This window comes from Caenorhabditis briggsae, assembly GCF_000004555.2.
Source record: "Caenorhabditis briggsae complete genome, chrIV, whole genome shotgun sequence".
NCBI classification, from domain to species: Eukaryota; Metazoa; Nematoda; class Chromadorea; order Rhabditida; family Rhabditidae; genus Caenorhabditis; species Caenorhabditis briggsae.
Window position 1 is genome coordinate 3,245,073 of NC_013487.2, and position 18,421 is coordinate 3,263,493.

An 18,421-nucleotide genomic window follows, 5' to 3' on the forward strand; every position below is an offset into this window, starting at 1 on the left:
ACCGGACGAGGAAGAATAGAATGAATGAATAATGTTTTCTGAGTCGGTTAAGATCCAAGGGGGCGGAGTCAAAGGAGGAGGTCGCCAGGACACCATACCGCACCGGGTATCAATAAAAATCAATAAGAAGAAATATATGAATGATATTGACAGTCTCCTGGGAAATAATACGGTATAATAGTAGACTCTTTGCCAGAGGACCACATATCTTCATTGGTATCCGTGACGGAAAGAGAGAGAGAGGATGTACCAATTATAGAAAGACACCTGCCCTTTTTGAAAGAAACATTCACTCATTTTTAGAATTATGGGAAAATGAGAATAGATGAGATACAGTAAGAAATGCAATAGAAAAGAACATTGACAGCAATATGTATTAGGAATCTCATTCCCAGAAACATGTGCAAATCGTTATGGTCTTTCTAGAGAATCAGATACAATCAGCAGACCTTAAAATAAATGAGAGTATGCACCTATTTTAGAAATTGGACGTACCCTGTGAAATTGTACGCTAGAAAAAGATACTCTAGAAAAAGATACGTAGTTGAAGCGAAATGCCGAAGGGGTCTTGATGATTTTTATGCGTTAAAATGGGATTTCAGATTCGTTATATGCGAGTTCTATCTACATATATTGCTATACAAATGTGAAGTTTTACTCCTAAAAGAATCAAAAATGGTTTTGTTTAAAACAATTTAGCCGAATGCCAGATTTTTTTTGGTTTTCTGAAAACTTTTTACGAACTAGATTTAATGATGAAAATGGAAGCTTTAAACTTCTAAGAAAAAGTAGTGAAACATCAAAAATCGATATTATAGAAAGAAAGGGCATCAAGCATGACGGAGGACCACCGCAAAACCGGACGAGACTGGGAGAGATAAAATAAAATGAATGAATAATATTTCCTGAGACGGTTATGATCTGAGGGGGCGGAGTCAAAGGGGGAGGTCATCCGCCCACCATAATACGGACCATTGACGATGAAGAGATCAATACAGATATTAATATTGACAGTCTTCTGGGAAAAAGTATGGCAGTATATTAGACTTTTTCCCAGAGCACTGCAAAGGTTAATTGACATCCGTGACTGAAATAGAGAGGATGTACCAATTATAGAAATTTCAGACACTTGCCCTTTTTGGAAGAAACATGACTCATTTTCAGAAGTATGGGAAAATGAGAATCAATGAAATACAGTAAGAAAGACCATTGACAGCATATTAGGAACATCGTTCCATATATGAGAATTCTAAAAAAAAATCAGATACATCAATCAGCAGATCTTAAAATTTTACAGCTCATTACTATACTAGGATACAGGATCCTATTATGATTGTATAGGGGATACTGTAAAAGCAATAAAAACAGTATACAACCTCCGGTCCATAAATTCAATTATGAGCAACAAGGATGGATAACACGCAGAGTTATGGTTATTGGTTTCAAAATCAGAAAAGATTCAATGGTTTTTAATTCAAATTTCGCCCACCCGCATGTTTGGTAAAACCCAAAACGTTATATTTTTTCACTGAATCTTCTAACCATTCCATCCTTGGAATCCGTGTGTTACAGACAATAGATGTAAAATGAAATTCATCAAAATTATTGGGATTAACGGCAGATAAAATAAAAACAAAACACTGGACCATGAATTGTGAATCCTATTGGTCATTTAAAAAGTCGCTAATAAAAATATGTCTACAACGTTGCCTACCGAATTCAGGAATTTAACCAGTTGGCGTTGAAAACATCAAAAAATCATCTCCTTCGAGATTGATGTTCATAGTGTCCTCGGCTTTTTAGCTGATAAGAAACTTATTGAAAATAGAACATTCAAATAACAATATGTCAATGAAACTTGATTTAACGTTTTTTGGGGTCTATTCACTTGCTTCGTACGAAAATTGGCATAAATCTTTGAAACTGGAAAAAATTCCGAAAAAAAAATGTTTCAGGAATGCGTTATACTGATTCTTCGTAACTTTGACATCATTCATATAGTTGTAGCTTTTCGAGACGTTCATGAAGTCCTAATAATTTTGAATATTTTCATATTACTTCTTTTGTCCGGAAAACAAGGATTCCTGGGATGGAACGGATAGGAGATTCAACATGCTTGCTTGCGAAGCTGAAATTGAAAACCTCTTCTTCTGAAATCAATTACCATAACCTTATTGTTTTCTCTTCTTGTTGCTCAATTTATAAACCGGAGGTTGTATACTGTTTTTATTGCTTTTACAGTATCCCTTATACACTTATAATAGAATCCTGTACCCTCGTATAGTGATGAGCTGTATATTTGCAAGGTCAGAGGATTGTATCTCATTCTCTAAATAACGCATAACGATCTGTAACTGTTTCTGGTTCCCAATATTGCTGTCAATATCTTTTCCTACGGTATTTCCTACTGTATCTCATCTATTCTCATATTCCCATGTTTCTATAAAGGAGTCAATGTTTCTTTCGCTACAAAAGTACAGGTGTCAGTCAATTTTAGAAATTGGTACATACCATCTCATTTCGTCACGGATGTCATTTAACCTATGTGGTCCACTGGGAAAGAATATTGACAGCGTGTCGGAATCTTAGAATTCATAGGTAACTAACAGCGCTGTTGTGTCGCATAACTTAGTTTCTCATATTATTTTAAAAATTAATTTGGATACAAAGAATTAATTTAGAAATGTTTTCCTACTAAAAAGAACGATCTAACTTCTGTGATTTTATACGAGCCGTCCATAAATAATTCTCTAATTACTTTGTGAAAAATTGATTCAAATATTTTTAGAAATCGAAACGGCGAAGTTTTTGAGAAGAAAAAGTGAAAATCCAGAGAAACCAGACGCAATGTGTCTCTGACCAAAAGTTTTGAAGCAAATTAAATTATGAGAGATATCCGATACCAATTAAACTGTGAATCACTAGATAAATACAAATTCAAAAACACTTGAAACATTAAAGTTTTTTTCTGGTTCGAAATTTCTCAAAATGGGTCGTATTCATATTCTTTCGAAAGCTGTTAAAAGGTCAGGTCTGAAAATATGCATTCCTTTAATTTCGAACAAGAAATACGCAATTTACAAACATTTTTCTGTGGAGGTGAGAGCGCAGAGAAACCAAACACACTAGGTCTGTGATTATGGACAAGCGCCAAATATGAATAGTAGCTTTTTCATGGACCCTAATTCAAGTTGGTAAGTATTTTATCGGAAAATTATTCAAATATTTTTAGATATTGAAACAGTAAGTTTTTCAAAAAAAATTGAATTTTCTGGAAGTTCCACAATACTTTCCACAATACGCTTATTTGGGTGAGAGTGATATCTGAAATTTTGGATATTTTGAAGCTAATCCGACGTTAACAGTAAGTATATACCCGACCCGAATTCTTTCTCATCTTTTGATGGTACTTATTGTTGACATCGGATTGACTGTTGGCTAGCGGATTGGATATTGGATAGCAGTCTCAAAATATCCAAAATTTCAGATATCACTCTCACCCAAATAAGCATATTGTAGAAAGTTAGTGTCGATCAAAAAATTGGTTCAAAATCAGATTTCATGAGTAATGTTTCAAAATCCACAAAAAGACACGTGAAATCAGAGAAAATTTGAATTGTTTCACTAGGTACAGAGTCGGTTTGCCTACCGATTTTGTACCTCGTGGCACAATTCAAATAAAACTTGAATTTGGCGTGACCACTTTTTCCTTAAAAAAGTACAAAATCGGGAGACAAACCGATTCTGTACCTGTAAAAGAAAAGAAGGCACAGAGCATCAAGAAGTTCAAAATGCAGGAAGATTGGTTGTCACCTGGATTTGAGCAAACTACTACTACACTGTCAACACTGTCCCAACTGTGCACACTGTTCAATTTTAATTTGTCCACCTATTTTTCTGTTCAAGATCATTTTCAGATCCATCAAATCAACATTTTCTATAACTTTGACTAATTTCTGGAATATTCATACAGAAAATTTCTGAATTGTAAAAGGCAAGGCGAAACTGGACGAAATCTGTGGAACAGACAAATTTTTCGAAAAACTTTTGTTCTTTCTATTAACTCTGTTCTTTTTGTACATGAAATTTGAGAAATTCCGGTTTTCAGAAATGAGAAAAAAATTCTTCAAATTTCTGCCGTCTTATATGAAAATTCGCGAGATTTGTAATTGCGAAAAGTGTTCAGTTAGGACCGTCTCAATTTCTCAATTTCCAAATTTCTTAAGTTCCGAATTATAAATTCTGAAAGTCAAAACTCGAAGCCTTTCGAATTTAAAAAAAAATCATGAATTAACCTTCCGAAAACGTGGACATTCGGACTTGAAACTTCTGAATATTGGCAATGAAGAGTTTTGGAATTTTCGATTTTTTTCGTAATTGATCCCTAAATCCCCAATTGTCTTACTTTTACAATTTCTGGATATCTTTATTTTAGACATTCCAAATACTCAAACTTCTGAATATCCAAAGATTTGAATTGAGACCTTGAAAAGAATAAGCGCGGAAGAATTTCTATTAGTAAATCTTAGAAACATTTTTAAACTCTTTTTAGCTTTGCACCTATATAGTCTAATTTAATGCCATGGCGTTCTATTTTAAATGAATAGCTGGGAGAAAGTTCTATTAGAGGGTGGAATTCTATTCTTCAACACTATTTTTTGCAGAAAAATTTTGCAAAGATTCTTTTCGGACCCTACCGAAACAGAAACTGTGAAAAGGCAAAGAAAAGAAGAAAACAAAAATTTAAAATAATCAAAGAAAAATGTTCAATAGAAAATACACCTAGCGTACCGCACAATAGGTCAGCCCGCTCCAGGGATGTTCGGAATGCCCTGCTCGGAATATTCCTGAATGTCGATAATTCGATTTCCAAAATTTAGGAGTTTCGGAAATGCGAAATTTTCAGATTTTCAAAATGTTAAAATTTAGGAATATTCGGAGTTTTTAAAAAATTCAAGTTTTAAAGTAGAAATTCAATTCTTAATGCACAAAAACGCCAAAAACTAATGAAAACAGACAGAAAGATTTCGACAGCGCAAAAAAATATCAAACGTAAGTTCGCTCTTGACCTGCAAGCAATTCCAAAAAAAATTTTCGGATTTTTTCCGGTAGAAATTCTATTCCGAGAATGGTCATAATTCCGAACTCCGTTCCGAACATCCCTGGCTGACTCTAAGAACCAACAGATTGATAATCTGGTAAAGAGTAATTTTTCGGCGGCATTCTATTATTCGATTGGAGAGTGTTGTTTTTCGGAGGCTGGCATTCTATTTTTCGAAGCACATCTCAGAGAACGTTCTATTAGAGGGGTTTCAATAAAGAGGGGCTACAGGGTGTTTTCAGTGTATGACTTTCGGCTTTTCATCAAAAATTTCTGTGCTTTGAGACGAATCTTTCAAGAAAAACCCATTAAATGTACTGATTTTTCACCAAATTTTCTTCCAAGGTTTTCTAGTGACTTGAGACAAAAACAAAGTGAACGCTTCGAAAATCAATCAAATATTAAATCGACTTGAAACTAATCAAATTTGAGAAACGGGATACTCTTGTTTTACCATTTCATTCAAGAAGAGAAAATCGTTCGCTTACATTCTCACACATTTCTGAACCGTGTTGAAAATTCGCAAAAAAATGCTGGCTATCGAACTCGAACCCGCAACGCACGATATCGGCTTTTTCTACCCCTTCCTATCCCCCGGAGATTATGCCGCAACCATTCACTGTGATATGAATTCACTCGATTTGCTGTCTTTTTAAGCGCCTCTAGTATAGAACGACAACCGAATCGGCGAAGGCGCGGTATAATGCTGCAACTGACAAAAAGCGGGCTCGCGTCAACCACTATGCTTTGCTTTGGCGTGCAGCGACGACCACACCAAACTCTCCAGTCGAGTAGAACCTCTACGCCCTCCTTTCCCTCTTTCTTTCTGGCTCTCATGGTGCAGCTGTGTGCGTGCGCAGCTATTGTGCGAAAGGTCGCGAGTTCAGTTTTGGTTGCGGCCAAACTCTTATTTGAAAACCCAAAAGTCGACAGACGGACACCGGGACGGACAGACGCGTCTAGCGTTTTATATATAAGGAAGATCCTGTATCCTAGTAAAGTCTTCAGCTGTATAATTTAAAGGTCAGTAGATTATATCTGATTCTCTGTTTCGTGGATTCTTTAAATACGCTTTGCTAATATTGCTGTCAATGTTCTCTCCTACGGCATTCCCTACTGTAACTCATCCATTCACATTTTCCCGTAATTCTATAAATGAGTCAATGTTTCTCTCAAAAAGGGCAAGTGCCCGAAATTACTAAAATTGGTACATTCTCTCTCATTCCGTCACGGATGTCAATTAACCTATGTATTCCTCTGGGAAAGAGCATTGACACAGTGTCTTAGAAGGCATACGTAACTAAAGGCGCCGTTGTGTCGCATAACATACCTAGTTTCTCAATATTTCAAAAATTAAAGTTAGGGTACAAAAAAATTCCAGAAAAAAAAATTTTTTGTGCAAAAAATAAATCAAATACTTGAAGAAATCGAAACGGCAAAAGTTTTTGTAAAACAATTTGAATTTCCTGGAAACTTGAGCAATTTGTTCTCTTACTACAGCTCATTTCACTTCTATCTTATCTTCTTTTTTTTCAAACTCAAATAATAGCTCTCTATTACATTGTAAAAAGTGATTTAAATATTATTTAAAAATCGAAACCGCAAAATGTTTCAAAACAAATTGAATTTTCTGCATTTCAAAGTAATTTGGTATCTTAATAGTTTGATGATTTTGCTGACTAGGTGAGAATCTAGAGAAACCAGACACACTGCGTCTCTGATCCAAAGTTTTTGTTAATTAAATGAATTTATGAAACTTCGAGACTGCCGAAGAAGACGAATTGAATTGTGAAGCACCTGACAACTTGTAGTTGAAACACACTTGGTATAGCAATTTTTTCTGTTTCGACATTTCAATTCAAGAAACGCTGTGTCCTAACCCAACCTTCGAAATCTGTCTATTCATTGCGAATAGGCATTAAGGAAATATTGAGTAAACTGAGCAATTAAAACAGCAAAACTTCTGAAAATATTTTTTAAAAGCTAAAAACCATATCTTTTCTTTACCCAACTTATGACTCTTTGCCCAGGCGAGAGTGCAGAGAAACGAGACACACTGCATCTCTGATACTAAATTTAAAATTCATCGGTAACTACAGTTGTACGTCATTCAAAATGAATTGAATTATAGATTGGTAAACCAAATCATTTGAAACAGTCAATTTTTCAGTAAATTCGAAGATTCTAGATCCATTGAATTCTAAATTTTGGCTTAAACTATTCTTTTTTGAGTTTTGTTATTTCGATCACATCATATCCTTTCATAAAGTGTGCAATTATGACAAAACAGACCCAGACAAGGGGAAAAAATCGCAAATAGCAATTATGATTAATTCGAGAAATTCGAAGTTTTTTCTTCTCATTCTGAAATTTTCTTTTCCAACCATGGACGCGGTTCCCAAAATCAAATGGTTTATTGGATTGGTTTCAATGCTACTGTCAATTCCTTCAAATTGTATTCTGATCTTTCTGGTAATCACGAAGTCTCCAGAAAAAATGGGAAATTATCGCCATTTGATGTGCTACTTCTCAATTATGTCAATGGTTGTGGCAGTGCTGAATGGTACGACACAGCTGGTGAGAAAGGGTTAAAGGACTAAAATCATTGAAAAACATATTTCTGAGTTTAAGATGTTATTAGCTTTAAAATGAGTACACACTTGACTATTTTTGAAAAAAAATAGACAAAAAATATGTTATAAAAGGTTAAAAATTTCAAAATGTAAGTTCTGTTTCAATGTTTTTTTTTTGAGTTCACAACCTCGTAGTTTAATAGTTCTTTCTGAAAGATTTGTCTTGAAATATAAACCCATGAATAATGGTCAAGCAATAACAAGTTTGAGGTTAGACACACAGTGTTTCTGGTTTCTCTGGACTCTCACCTTAACACTAAAGAGGTCATAACTCTATTAAAGGAGGCCAGACATCAAAAAAAAGTTTTCCTGATATTTTGCATAGAGAACCCACATGAGGGGTTGAACTCATGACAGGCCGCTCTGGGGTACAGCGTCGCTACCGGCTGAACTACGGGGGCGCGAAGGCGCCTGTCGACCGATGGTCTACATAAGCGCGGCGCGATTTCGTCCCCCAAACTGTCCCCCGAATTTTTCGCTGTCTCCCCTCCTTTAATATCAATCCAAACTCACTGAAAGATATATTTCTGAACTCAGCATGTTCTTAGCTTTAAAATGAATATAGAAATTATACATTTCGGTGAAAAATCGATTTCCTGTTTCATTTTTTTAATTGGGTTCACAATGATGCAGACACAATGGGTCTGGTTTATTTGTACTCTAGCCGTGTCATAATTTTGTCATTTTTTAATCTTTTTATGGAATTTTCTCTTTCAAAATAAGCACAAATTTTGATTTAAATTGAACCTAAACATGACTATTTTCGGGAAAAAATTTTAAAAAGTTTGATAATTTGAATTTCAAATTATAATTACTTTTTTAATTGTAATATTTTTGGGCTCTCAACTTCGTAATCCGATTTAATCGTACGAAAATTGGCTTAAAATATGACCCTATGAATACTTTTCGACCAATTATAAGTTTTGGGTCAGAGACGCAGTGTGCCTCGTTTCTCTAGACTCTCGCCTTGTTAGTACACTAGAAATAACTATGTTAATATTGGTCAGAGATAATTGAAAATCATATTTTTGAACTCAAAATTTTCTTTCCTTCAAGATGACTATAAGAAGTACAGTGCGTCGCATAACTATAGGACCCCCTCAATTTGGGGTGTACAGCAAAAACTAGAGTAGATAAGAAAAATCTGTGAATGCAGTTGGATTCAGAATAAAAAATAACCATAGGAACCAAATTTTCAGAACCCTACCATTTTCCATACCCTCACGGCAAGAAAAAAGTCCATTTTCGATCGTCGCATAACTATAGGACCCCCAGATGTTTTGGGTGCACAGGTCGTTTTTTGACCATTTTATCTACTCTAAATTGTTTTATTTACATTTTTCATTGTTTTAAGCTTTTTCTGAAGGTGTTTCTCGCAACTTTCTTTCAAAGTAAACATGTCTGAATCCGATTTTCCCTTCAGTCAACAAAATCCATTTATTCTAAGCAACTAACAAAAAACACATCGAAAAATCGGTACTTAGTCTCTCCGCCGTTGTTTTGAATCACTTCAACGATACTGCTCGACATGCTGGCTACAAGATTCTTCAATTTGGCATCAGTGAGAGCGTCCCATTCAGCCTGGATTGCGTCCTTGAGCTCCTGCACGGTCTTGAATTGCCTCCCGTTTCGATAGACCCGGCGAACGAGGATGCCCCAAAGGGGTTTAGATCCGGACTGCATGCTGGCGATTCGAGCACCTTGATTCGTTTCGAGACGAACCAGTTCCTCGTGGATGTGCTCGTGTGGATGGATGCGTTGTCCTGTTAGAACGTGTGGGTGTGGCGTCTGTTGCGGAAGAACGGAGCCACGGCCTTTTGGAGAGTTCTTGGTACGTGGCAGAATTCTCCTTCTTGGTGATGAATTGAAGTTCGAGCTTTTTTCCATTGCAAAAAGCGCCCCAAATCATAACAGAGCCGCCGCCAAAGTTGCGCCTGGAGAACAGCTGCGGATCTTTTTGGAGATCTCTCCAGTAGTTCCTGTTGCCATCAGGACCGTCGAGATTCCACTTCTTTTCATCGGAGAACATGATCTGAATTCATTTTTCTTTTCAAAATTGATTGTTTCAAACTCACGTTCTCCCATTTCGAAGTCAAACGGTTCTTCCCGAAATTGAAACGTGCTGCTTTGTGGGCATCAGTCATCTTCGGAACTTTGACCATCTTCTGACGAACGATGACTCCACTTCTTTTGATTATTCTGCCCACCGTACTCCTGCGGACTGGCAGCTTGAGTTCGTTCTTCACATCGTTCAGACTTTTGGGCGAGTTGGAGACTGATTTCAAGATGCTGCGTTCTTGACGTGAAGTCAGCTTTCTCGGTCTTCCAGCAGACTCCTTCAGCTTCTTCTCGTAATGGAGTGGGTCGGTGAGGTATTTTCGGATGACGTTACGACTTCTCGTGAGTTGACGGGACATCTCGTTGAGTTTCTCGTGAGTTGACGGGACAAGTGTCAGTCCAAGTTGTTTCATTACATCCACTTTGGCCTGTTCGGCAAGAGAGAGGAGTGTAGCGCGAGCCATGGTTGAAGGAATGTTTCCGAGGCATATTTATAGGACCAACTAATATTTTCAGTTACTGTACCTGCACATCAAACTATCGCCACGATCCGAATTACTGTAAAAAAATGCAGCTGGAGATTTACGGAAGGGCCAGAAGTGAAGCTTGATCTCGAAAATGAGTTCCTTGCATTGTTGGATGTTCCACACGAAAATGTTGAAAGAAAGTTGCGAGAAACATCTTCAGAAAAAGCTTAAAACAATGAAAAACGTAAATAAAACAATTTAGAGTAGATAAAATGGTCAACAAACGACCTGTGCACCCAAAACATCTGGGGGTCCGTTATAGTTATGCGACGGTCGAAAATGGACCTTTTCTTGCCGTGAGGGTATGGAAAATGGTAGGGTTCTGAAATTTTGGTTCCTAGGGTTATTTTTGATTCTGAATCCAACTGTATTTACAGATTTTTCTTATCTACTCTAGTTTTTGTTGTACACCCCAAATTGAGGGGGGGTCCTATAGTTATGCGACGCGATTTGAAAAATCGTATTTTTCGGTTTTTTAAAAATTGTTCTGTTTCACATGTTCCGTTTATTTGAACTACTCTGATGCAGACCAATAATAAAGTATTATTTATAAGAATAAAGTATCCAATAACAAAGTATCATAAGCATAACTGTTTTGAAACTTCGAGATCTCAAGAAATAAAAGCTTTTCAGTACATCTTGAGTGAAAACCGCTTCGTCATGGTCATGAATCTTGAAGACACATTTCTCGAAAATCACCCTAAAGTGGCTTTATGGATTTTGGGTAATCGAATTCTTCTTGGACCAAAATTCAACAAAAAAAAGTTTCCAGGACTGACATGTGCGTCATTTCAGGCAATATTTGTTGTGACCTCCATAAACTTCATTTTTCGATATTTCGCACTAGAGAGGTAATTAGTTAATTGGCTACAGAGATAATTAATTATTTCCAGACAAGGCCGCTTGAAATATTTCGCTGGAAAGCGCCTACTCCTCTGGATTACAGCTCCTTGGGTTATGGGAGCAATGAGTATGACATCTACAATTCTGATGGGTCCTAGAGAATCCATGACAGAGAGATTGAGGTAATTAAAATCTTAATTATCCTAATTATTGACTTTGATGCTAATTCAGACCCGATTTATTGCGTCGTTTCAATTTGAACATCGACAAGACTACATATAGTGGATGCTTTTACTATACAATCGATGAATTTGGAAATTCCTATATCAATTGGAGGGAACTATGGTACTTATCACTTGTGAACGTTATGATTTGGGTCTCGTTATATTCTATTCTCTATTTTGGCTACAAGTCTTATAAAATTGTCAAAGGATTGATTGCTCAGGGCGAGAATGAGTATTCCAGAAATCTACAGACTCAGTTGTACAAGGCGTTGGTTGCTCAGGTAAAGCCTCTTTCCTATATTTGCACTTTGAGCTCAAGTATCTCGGTTCTTTTAAGAGATGACAAAAATTTGTCAACTGATAAAATGTTGGTGATAATATGACAAATTGAGCTTACGTTTTGGAAAATTTTCCATTTTTCAAGACAAAAACTACTGTTTCAAATTCCTTTTGAAATAGGTAACGTTTTCAACAAAAATTCTCGCAATTGTACCGTAAGCTAAACCAAAATAAATTTTCAGACCTTAATCCCAGTATTCTTCATTTTTATCCCTGTCATACTGTATTTCATCAGTCCTTATATTGGATTGTGTAATGATTGGGCAGCTCTTTTACTTCAGGCATTATGTCAGCTTTATCCTTTCTTTGAACCGATTCCTATCATTTTTCTCGTCGATGATTATCGAAACGCGTTTCTAAGTGAGTTATTAGACCCTAGTTATCTTGGTTCCTGTAGGAGATATCAAAACACTAAAAACTAAAATTTTTCAAGGATGTTGTACCAAACATTTTAGAAGGAGGCATTCTTTCGATATCTCTCACAGGAACTGATTGTGAGATAGATAGGCTGGAGTACCATACTGAATCCCCTCATTATCCCAATCCATTTCAGAGGTGCCGGGAAATTCTAACCAAACAAATGATTAAGATTCTACGTTGAACCTACATTATTTCAAGATTTGAAAACTACTCAATACATAATCAAGTAACAGTGAAATTTTGTAAAAACCTAATTCCAGATTTCTTCCGTCGAGTTCTATCGAAAAACCAAGTGGCATCTGTGCAAGTTTATGAGCCAAATCAGGATAGTTTGTCGCCATAAAAAGTTAAAATATTTACTGTTGATAACTCTTGAACTGCAACCGAACACTGTGTGAAACAGTAATGTACATAAATTCAATAAATTATTCAAGTTTTCATTTGTTTTTTGATCGGTTATCTGTCATCGTCTGACTTTAATGGAATTAATCAAACCAAATGAATTTTCAGACCTAGATCTCAGTATTCTTTATTTTCATCCATGTCACACTGTATTTCATCAGTCCTTATATTGGATTGTGGAATGATTGGGCAGCTTTATTACTTCAGACATTATATCAGCTATATCCTTTTCTGGACCCAATTCCTATCATTTTTCTTGTTGATGTTTATCGGAACGCGTTTTTGAGTGAGTATTTAGACCTTTACCATTTTGGTTCATGTGGGAGATTCCAAAATTTTGTCACAATATTTCAAACAGTTTATTAGAAAACACTTTTTCAATATCTATGGGAACCGAGATGTTTTTATTATCCCCATCCGTGTCAGAGGTCCTGAAAAATTTGAAACTAATGTAAGAAAAATTTTAAGGGTGCTCAGCAAATTTTTGGCACATGTGCCGCTACTTGGGGCACCGGTGCCGCTGCAACGCGGTAATCGTGCCCGGGGTGGTCGGGGCACGCATGCATTTTGCGTGCCGTTGCCGTGCCGTATCCGTGCTCATGTGTGCCGTTATTTGAAATTCTTTCCCCAAAATTGGCTCAATTAATTTCAATATTTTCTTTAAATTTAACAGTTTATTCGATTAGAAATTCAAAAAAAAGAGTAACAAAAAAAAAGAAAAAACGATCATTTAAATCTGTAGAGAAGATTGTGTCGAAGATGTCGAATTTCGATGAAAGTACCTTTCCTACTCCTCTTCTCCAGCTTTATTGGCGTTGGGCTTGGCAGGGTGTTTCTGTAAGAACATTAAAGATTATTTACATAACTAATTGGATGAAAACTCACATTTCTTTGGACGAATTGTCTTCCCGAAAATCCATTGGAAGTTGTCTGGCACGTTTTCACTGAAGATCAGCGAAACTGTAAAACATAGGGATTAACATTAACATTTCGAACATTTTTTTTTGAACACTGTCATTTCAAAATAGTTCAGTTTTTCACATCTCGCCCACTTACATATTTAAATTTGAATATTCATCGTTGCTGGTCGTAAAATATCTTCTTCTTCTTCTTCAGTATCCCCCACGGTTTGACGACTTCCCTTCTTGTCTTTTATAACTGAAAAGATTTCCGACATCATTATTACTTGAACATCTCTCAACTCACCTATTTTCCTTCGGTGTCTCTTCCAACGGGACATCTGGTACAGCCAATGTCTGAAAACTAAACAGAAATATATTTCATGATTTTCCACCTGAAAGCCTAGAAAAACAAAACCAAATGCCATAAAACGGTGAAAAGTACAAAAATTTATGAAAATGAATGACAAGCTATTTTCGCAACATTTTCGAAACTATGGATAGAGACGATATGCGCAGGTGGTTCAAGAAAGGGCACGGCAGCGGCACGGTAGCGGCACGCCACATGCTTGCTAGGGGCACGGGTGCGGTGTTCCAAGGGCACTTTCAACGCGGCACGGTGCCGTTTGGATGCGGATCCTGTGCCCCTCTGTGCCCTGGCGTGCCGAAAATTTGCTGACTAGGGAATGACTCACAGAAGATGTGGAGTTATGGGACGAGACCTAAATCATTCGAAAGAGGATGAAATTTCATTTTCAAATATATGCTCAGTTTTTGCGGCGGCCTCCGCTAACTCGAGAAATTTAGGTCAGAAGTTTTCAGTAGATTTTGCACTGAAATGCATACGTGAACGCTTCCACGTCCTCATTTCTTTTATACGCTTTGAAGAACCATTGAAAACAGCAGTGGGATGGTTCAGTGGTAAAGCGGCGGGATGGGGAAATGGTACTCTATGGTTCGACTCCTTCATAGTCGAAACTCTTTTTTTATTTTTTGTTGGTTTTTTAAATGACCTGTTTTTGAGCTCAAAAGCTGTTTTCAGCAGTTTTCCATACTCTAAACACCTTTGGCATCTTGTCAAATACAAATTAACCAAGTTTTTGGAAAAAAAATTTCTGAAGAAAATTCGCATGTTTTCATGATCCATACACCTCTTTTCAAATTTTCAAAAAAAAATTTTTTTGAAACACAAAGAAATCTATATTTATTATTATAACGATTATTATTATGTCTCGCTTTTATAGACGGGCGGCGAACGGGCGGCAAGCGGGCGGCTCACCGCCCGCCCGGATGGAAACCCTACTGGAATAATCCCGCCAAGGATAAAAAAATCGGAAAATTTGAAAAGAGGTGTATGGATCATGAAAACATGCGAATTTTCTTCAGAAATTTTTTTTCCAAAAACTTGGTTAATTTGTATTTGACAAGATGCCAAAGGTGTTTAGAGTATGGAAAACTGCTGAAAACAGCTTTTGAGCTCAAAAACAGGTCATATAAAAAACCAACAAAAAATAAAAAAAGAGTTTCGACTATGAAGGAGTCGAACCATAGAGTACCATTTCTCCATCCCGCCGCTTTACCACTGAACCATTCCACTGCTGTTTTCAATGGTTCTTCAAAGCGTATAAAAGAAATGAGGACGTGGAAGCGTTCACGTATGCATTTCAATGCAAAATCTACTGAAAACTTCTGACCCAAATTTCTCGAGTTAGCGGAGGCCGCCGCAAAAACTGAGCATACATTTGAAAATGAAATTTCATCCTCTTTCGAATGATATAGGTCTCGTCCCATAACTCCACATCTTATGTGAGTCATTCCCTAGTGAGTGAATGATATCCTCATACTGTTCTATAATTGAAATGCTACTCAATACATAACCATATAACGGTAAAATTTTTCAAAAAACCAACCCAATTCCAGGTTTCTTCCGTCGAGTTCTATCGAAAAACCAAGTGACTTCTGTACAAGTTTATGAGCCAAATCAGGATAGTTTGTCGCCATGATGAATTACAGTATTCTATGTTTCGAAGTTGCTCCTTTTCTGTTGTTTTTCGGAATTTTATGATCAGTCTCACTGTTTTGATACATTATCCTTTCTTGCAGAAATTTTTTCATGCAACAACCCACCTTTTGTCGATTAGCACAGCTAACGCTGGACGTTCAGCTAAACACTATATGAAACAGTAATGTACAACAATTCAATAAATGGTTCAGGATATAATTTTTTTTGATTGTTTGAAAGGCTGTCTATGAAACCACCTATAATGTTCTTACTGTATTACTACTGTATTTGGATCCACTCTTCATAAATGAAATTTTTCAGCCGGTTGTGACTACTCATCCACCAAAAAGTCCCAACTCGCCGCCCATCTTCGAACCCACATGGCGGTCCGTGCTCATCTCTGTAAAATCTGTGGTCGTGGATTTTTGAGTACGGTATATCAAAGAAATTTCCATTACCGACAAAATTTTCTTTGTTGATCAAGCTGAATTATTTTCAGGCCATCGACAAGGGTTACAGAAGTGTCACCATTCATTCGGACTCTCAGTTCGTCCAGGATGCGATCACCGGATCTGAAACTTCCAGAGGTAAGAATCTAGAAAACTTGACCAAGCCATGGTACGTGTTTGCAGAAACTATTGTAGAATTTTTAAAAAATTTTCTTACTGTAGTTTCTGATAATCCCATTACACCCTTTTTACGATTTATATTTTTTTCAAGACATTCCCGAGACTTGACCATAAGCCTTGTCCTATTTTTAGGAACTACGGTGGAACATTTCAAATTTTACTACTGTAGTTGCTGAAAATCCAATCAGATAAATAGAGCATCCCCGAAGACTCTTTTTCGAAAGATTAATTTTTAAGCGGTCAAGGCCATGTCCTACGTTCGAAGGTGTGACATCTACGGGGTTCCATGATTCTACTGGGTTCCATGATTCTACTCGTAATGTCGTTTACGTCGCGTCTTTGTGATCTAACACCTCGGTGGTCTAGCATGAAAGATCGAAATCTCTCGTTGGTGCAAGGATCCGGGCGGGAAAAGCGTCCTCGTCGGTTCACTTTTGATTGCAGCAAGAAGTTAAGTTCTTCTTCGGTGTTGCTTATCATAAAAATAAACCTTACGGTTTGAACAATCCATATTGTTCGGAGGTGAGCTGCAAGCTCGGGTGCAACTGATATCTGACGTGCTACGATCGCTGTCTTATAGCTTTTTGTCCTCGTTCAGATGCGTCAAATGTGATCGTCCTCACCAAGTCCCGACCACGTCGTTCGGATGACTTGGACCTGCTAATCCTGTGTCCACCAGATTCCCAAGTCTCAAGTATGCCAATGACTTTGTTGACTATATCAGGAGCTGCTAATCATGTCTGGTACTGCATGCCGCTTGCGATACAGTAGTGAACATTGCAACAGCGAATAATAGGAGTATAGAGGTACCAATGTAGAATCCTGCCACGCGGGACTTTGAGCGACCGGGGTTTTCAACCCACGATGCACCATGTTTTAGAAGCTACATTGGTTTATTGAACGATATAGAATGATACAATAGAGGGGCTTTTATACTGGTTACATGATAAAGAATTTAATAAAAGAAAGTGATTGCGGGTGATGCAATGCACATTCCCCGGCGAATCACCACCAGAAGAGTGCAATTTAGCACAGTTAACCATTCAGTGTTTTGCTATGGACAGAAACCTGAGTGAATCTATTCTTGTTGCGAAGGTCTAATGATAAAAGAATCTTTCCAGACGTCATATCAATTTACATGAAATTCGAGAAACTTTGGAATACTCCCAATTTTCCAAATCCAGATTTATATTAATATATGCTCAATTTGTCTTCAAATGGGATATGTTTCAAAAAAATCAGATAAAATCTTCCCCAAAGTACACAGATACTAATAAAATAAGTCTTACAAAGAGAATGCCGTCTTACCATAACGACACCATATAATAAAAATAAACAGTTTACAACCTCCGGTTCATAAATCGAATGATGAGCAATAAAGAAGACAGAAACCACAATTTGAGTCTGAATTTAGCGTTTTGAATAGATGTTAAAGGTAGCAAAGCATTTTTCAATGAATGAGTCAGGGAATTTTCTCAAGTTTTGTATTTTTTAAGTTCAACTGAAGCAAAAAAAACGATTTTTATTTTTTAAAATTTTATTAACAGAAATTATTATTCACAGAAAAAGTTAGTTAGCAAAACCAGTAAGAATTTGAATGAGATCGCAGAGTATTTCACATGAGAAATTAGAATTTGTAATCATTGTTGAAATCGAATTAAGTTTCAGATTTTCTTTTTTTTCTCATTTCAGGTTTTCAAATTTCGGAGTTTCTAAATTTTCGAATTCTCAAATCTAAATTTCTGATTTTCCAAAGTTCAAAAACTTTTCCACTAGAATGTTTTTCGAAAAGTTGAATTTATGTTCCAATTTTTCAGGTTCTCAAATTCTATATTTTCTAAACTTTTTCGAAATTCTATACATTTTGTGGTCAGGGCCGTCTCAGGCCAGCCCGGCGTTTAGTAAGTATGCGAATTTAGAAATTTTCCAATTCTTTAAAATCTGATATACCGAATTTCGATATTTGAGACAAACAGATTCAAACAGTTTTCTAGATTTCAAAATTAATGTTTTCCTACGTCTGATTGTTGAAAATTTACTAACCTCTGAACTTCCAAGTGTCTTACTTTTCCTATTTCCGGATATCCTTACTTCTGACTTTCCAAATTCTGGAAATTCTGAATAACCGAAATATCGAAATTCGAAATTTGCTTATAGTCCATGAAAAAATAGACCCTATGAAAAAGACAAAAGCTGTCTAGAAGATAACTGGTACTGTTAGCGAGAGCCGGGAGGTTCAGCCCGGATGGGCGTAAGCCGACTGTTTTTCAAAATTCGAATATTTCGAATTTCAGAATTTTCGGAGACCAGAAATTTCAGTAAACCTAACATTTAGTTCCAAAAT

General features: G+C 36.6%; 2 protein-coding genes across 2 annotated transcripts in view; both read left to right on the top strand.

Moving 5' to 3' along the window:
• Window positions 1-7,486: 7,486 nt before the first annotated feature.
• Window positions 7,487-12,488, top strand: CBG11643 (the record flags this gene model as incomplete). The annotated part of the gene is made up of 6 exons (XM_002632708.2): window positions 7,487-7,678; window positions 10,953-11,170; window positions 11,213-11,344; window positions 11,394-11,667; window positions 11,908-12,085; window positions 12,406-12,488. The coding sequence occupies 6 exons, from the start codon at window positions 7,487-7,489 to the stop codon at window positions 12,486-12,488; spliced, it is 1,077 nt and encodes a 358-aa protein (XP_002632754.2).
• Window positions 12,489-15,828: 3,340 nt separating this feature from the next.
• The window catches only part of CBG11645, a gene marked incomplete at both ends in the record, with an annotated part of 4,033 nt that continues 1,440 nt past the window's right edge, over window positions 15,829-18,421 (top strand). The window contains 2 exons of the mRNA XM_045244958.1: window positions 15,829-15,882; window positions 15,948-16,035. Coding sequence (XP_045094612.1) covers window positions 15,829-15,882; window positions 15,948-16,035 — 142 coding nt within the window. The remainder of the gene's footprint in view (window positions 15,883-15,947; window positions 16,036-18,421) is intronic.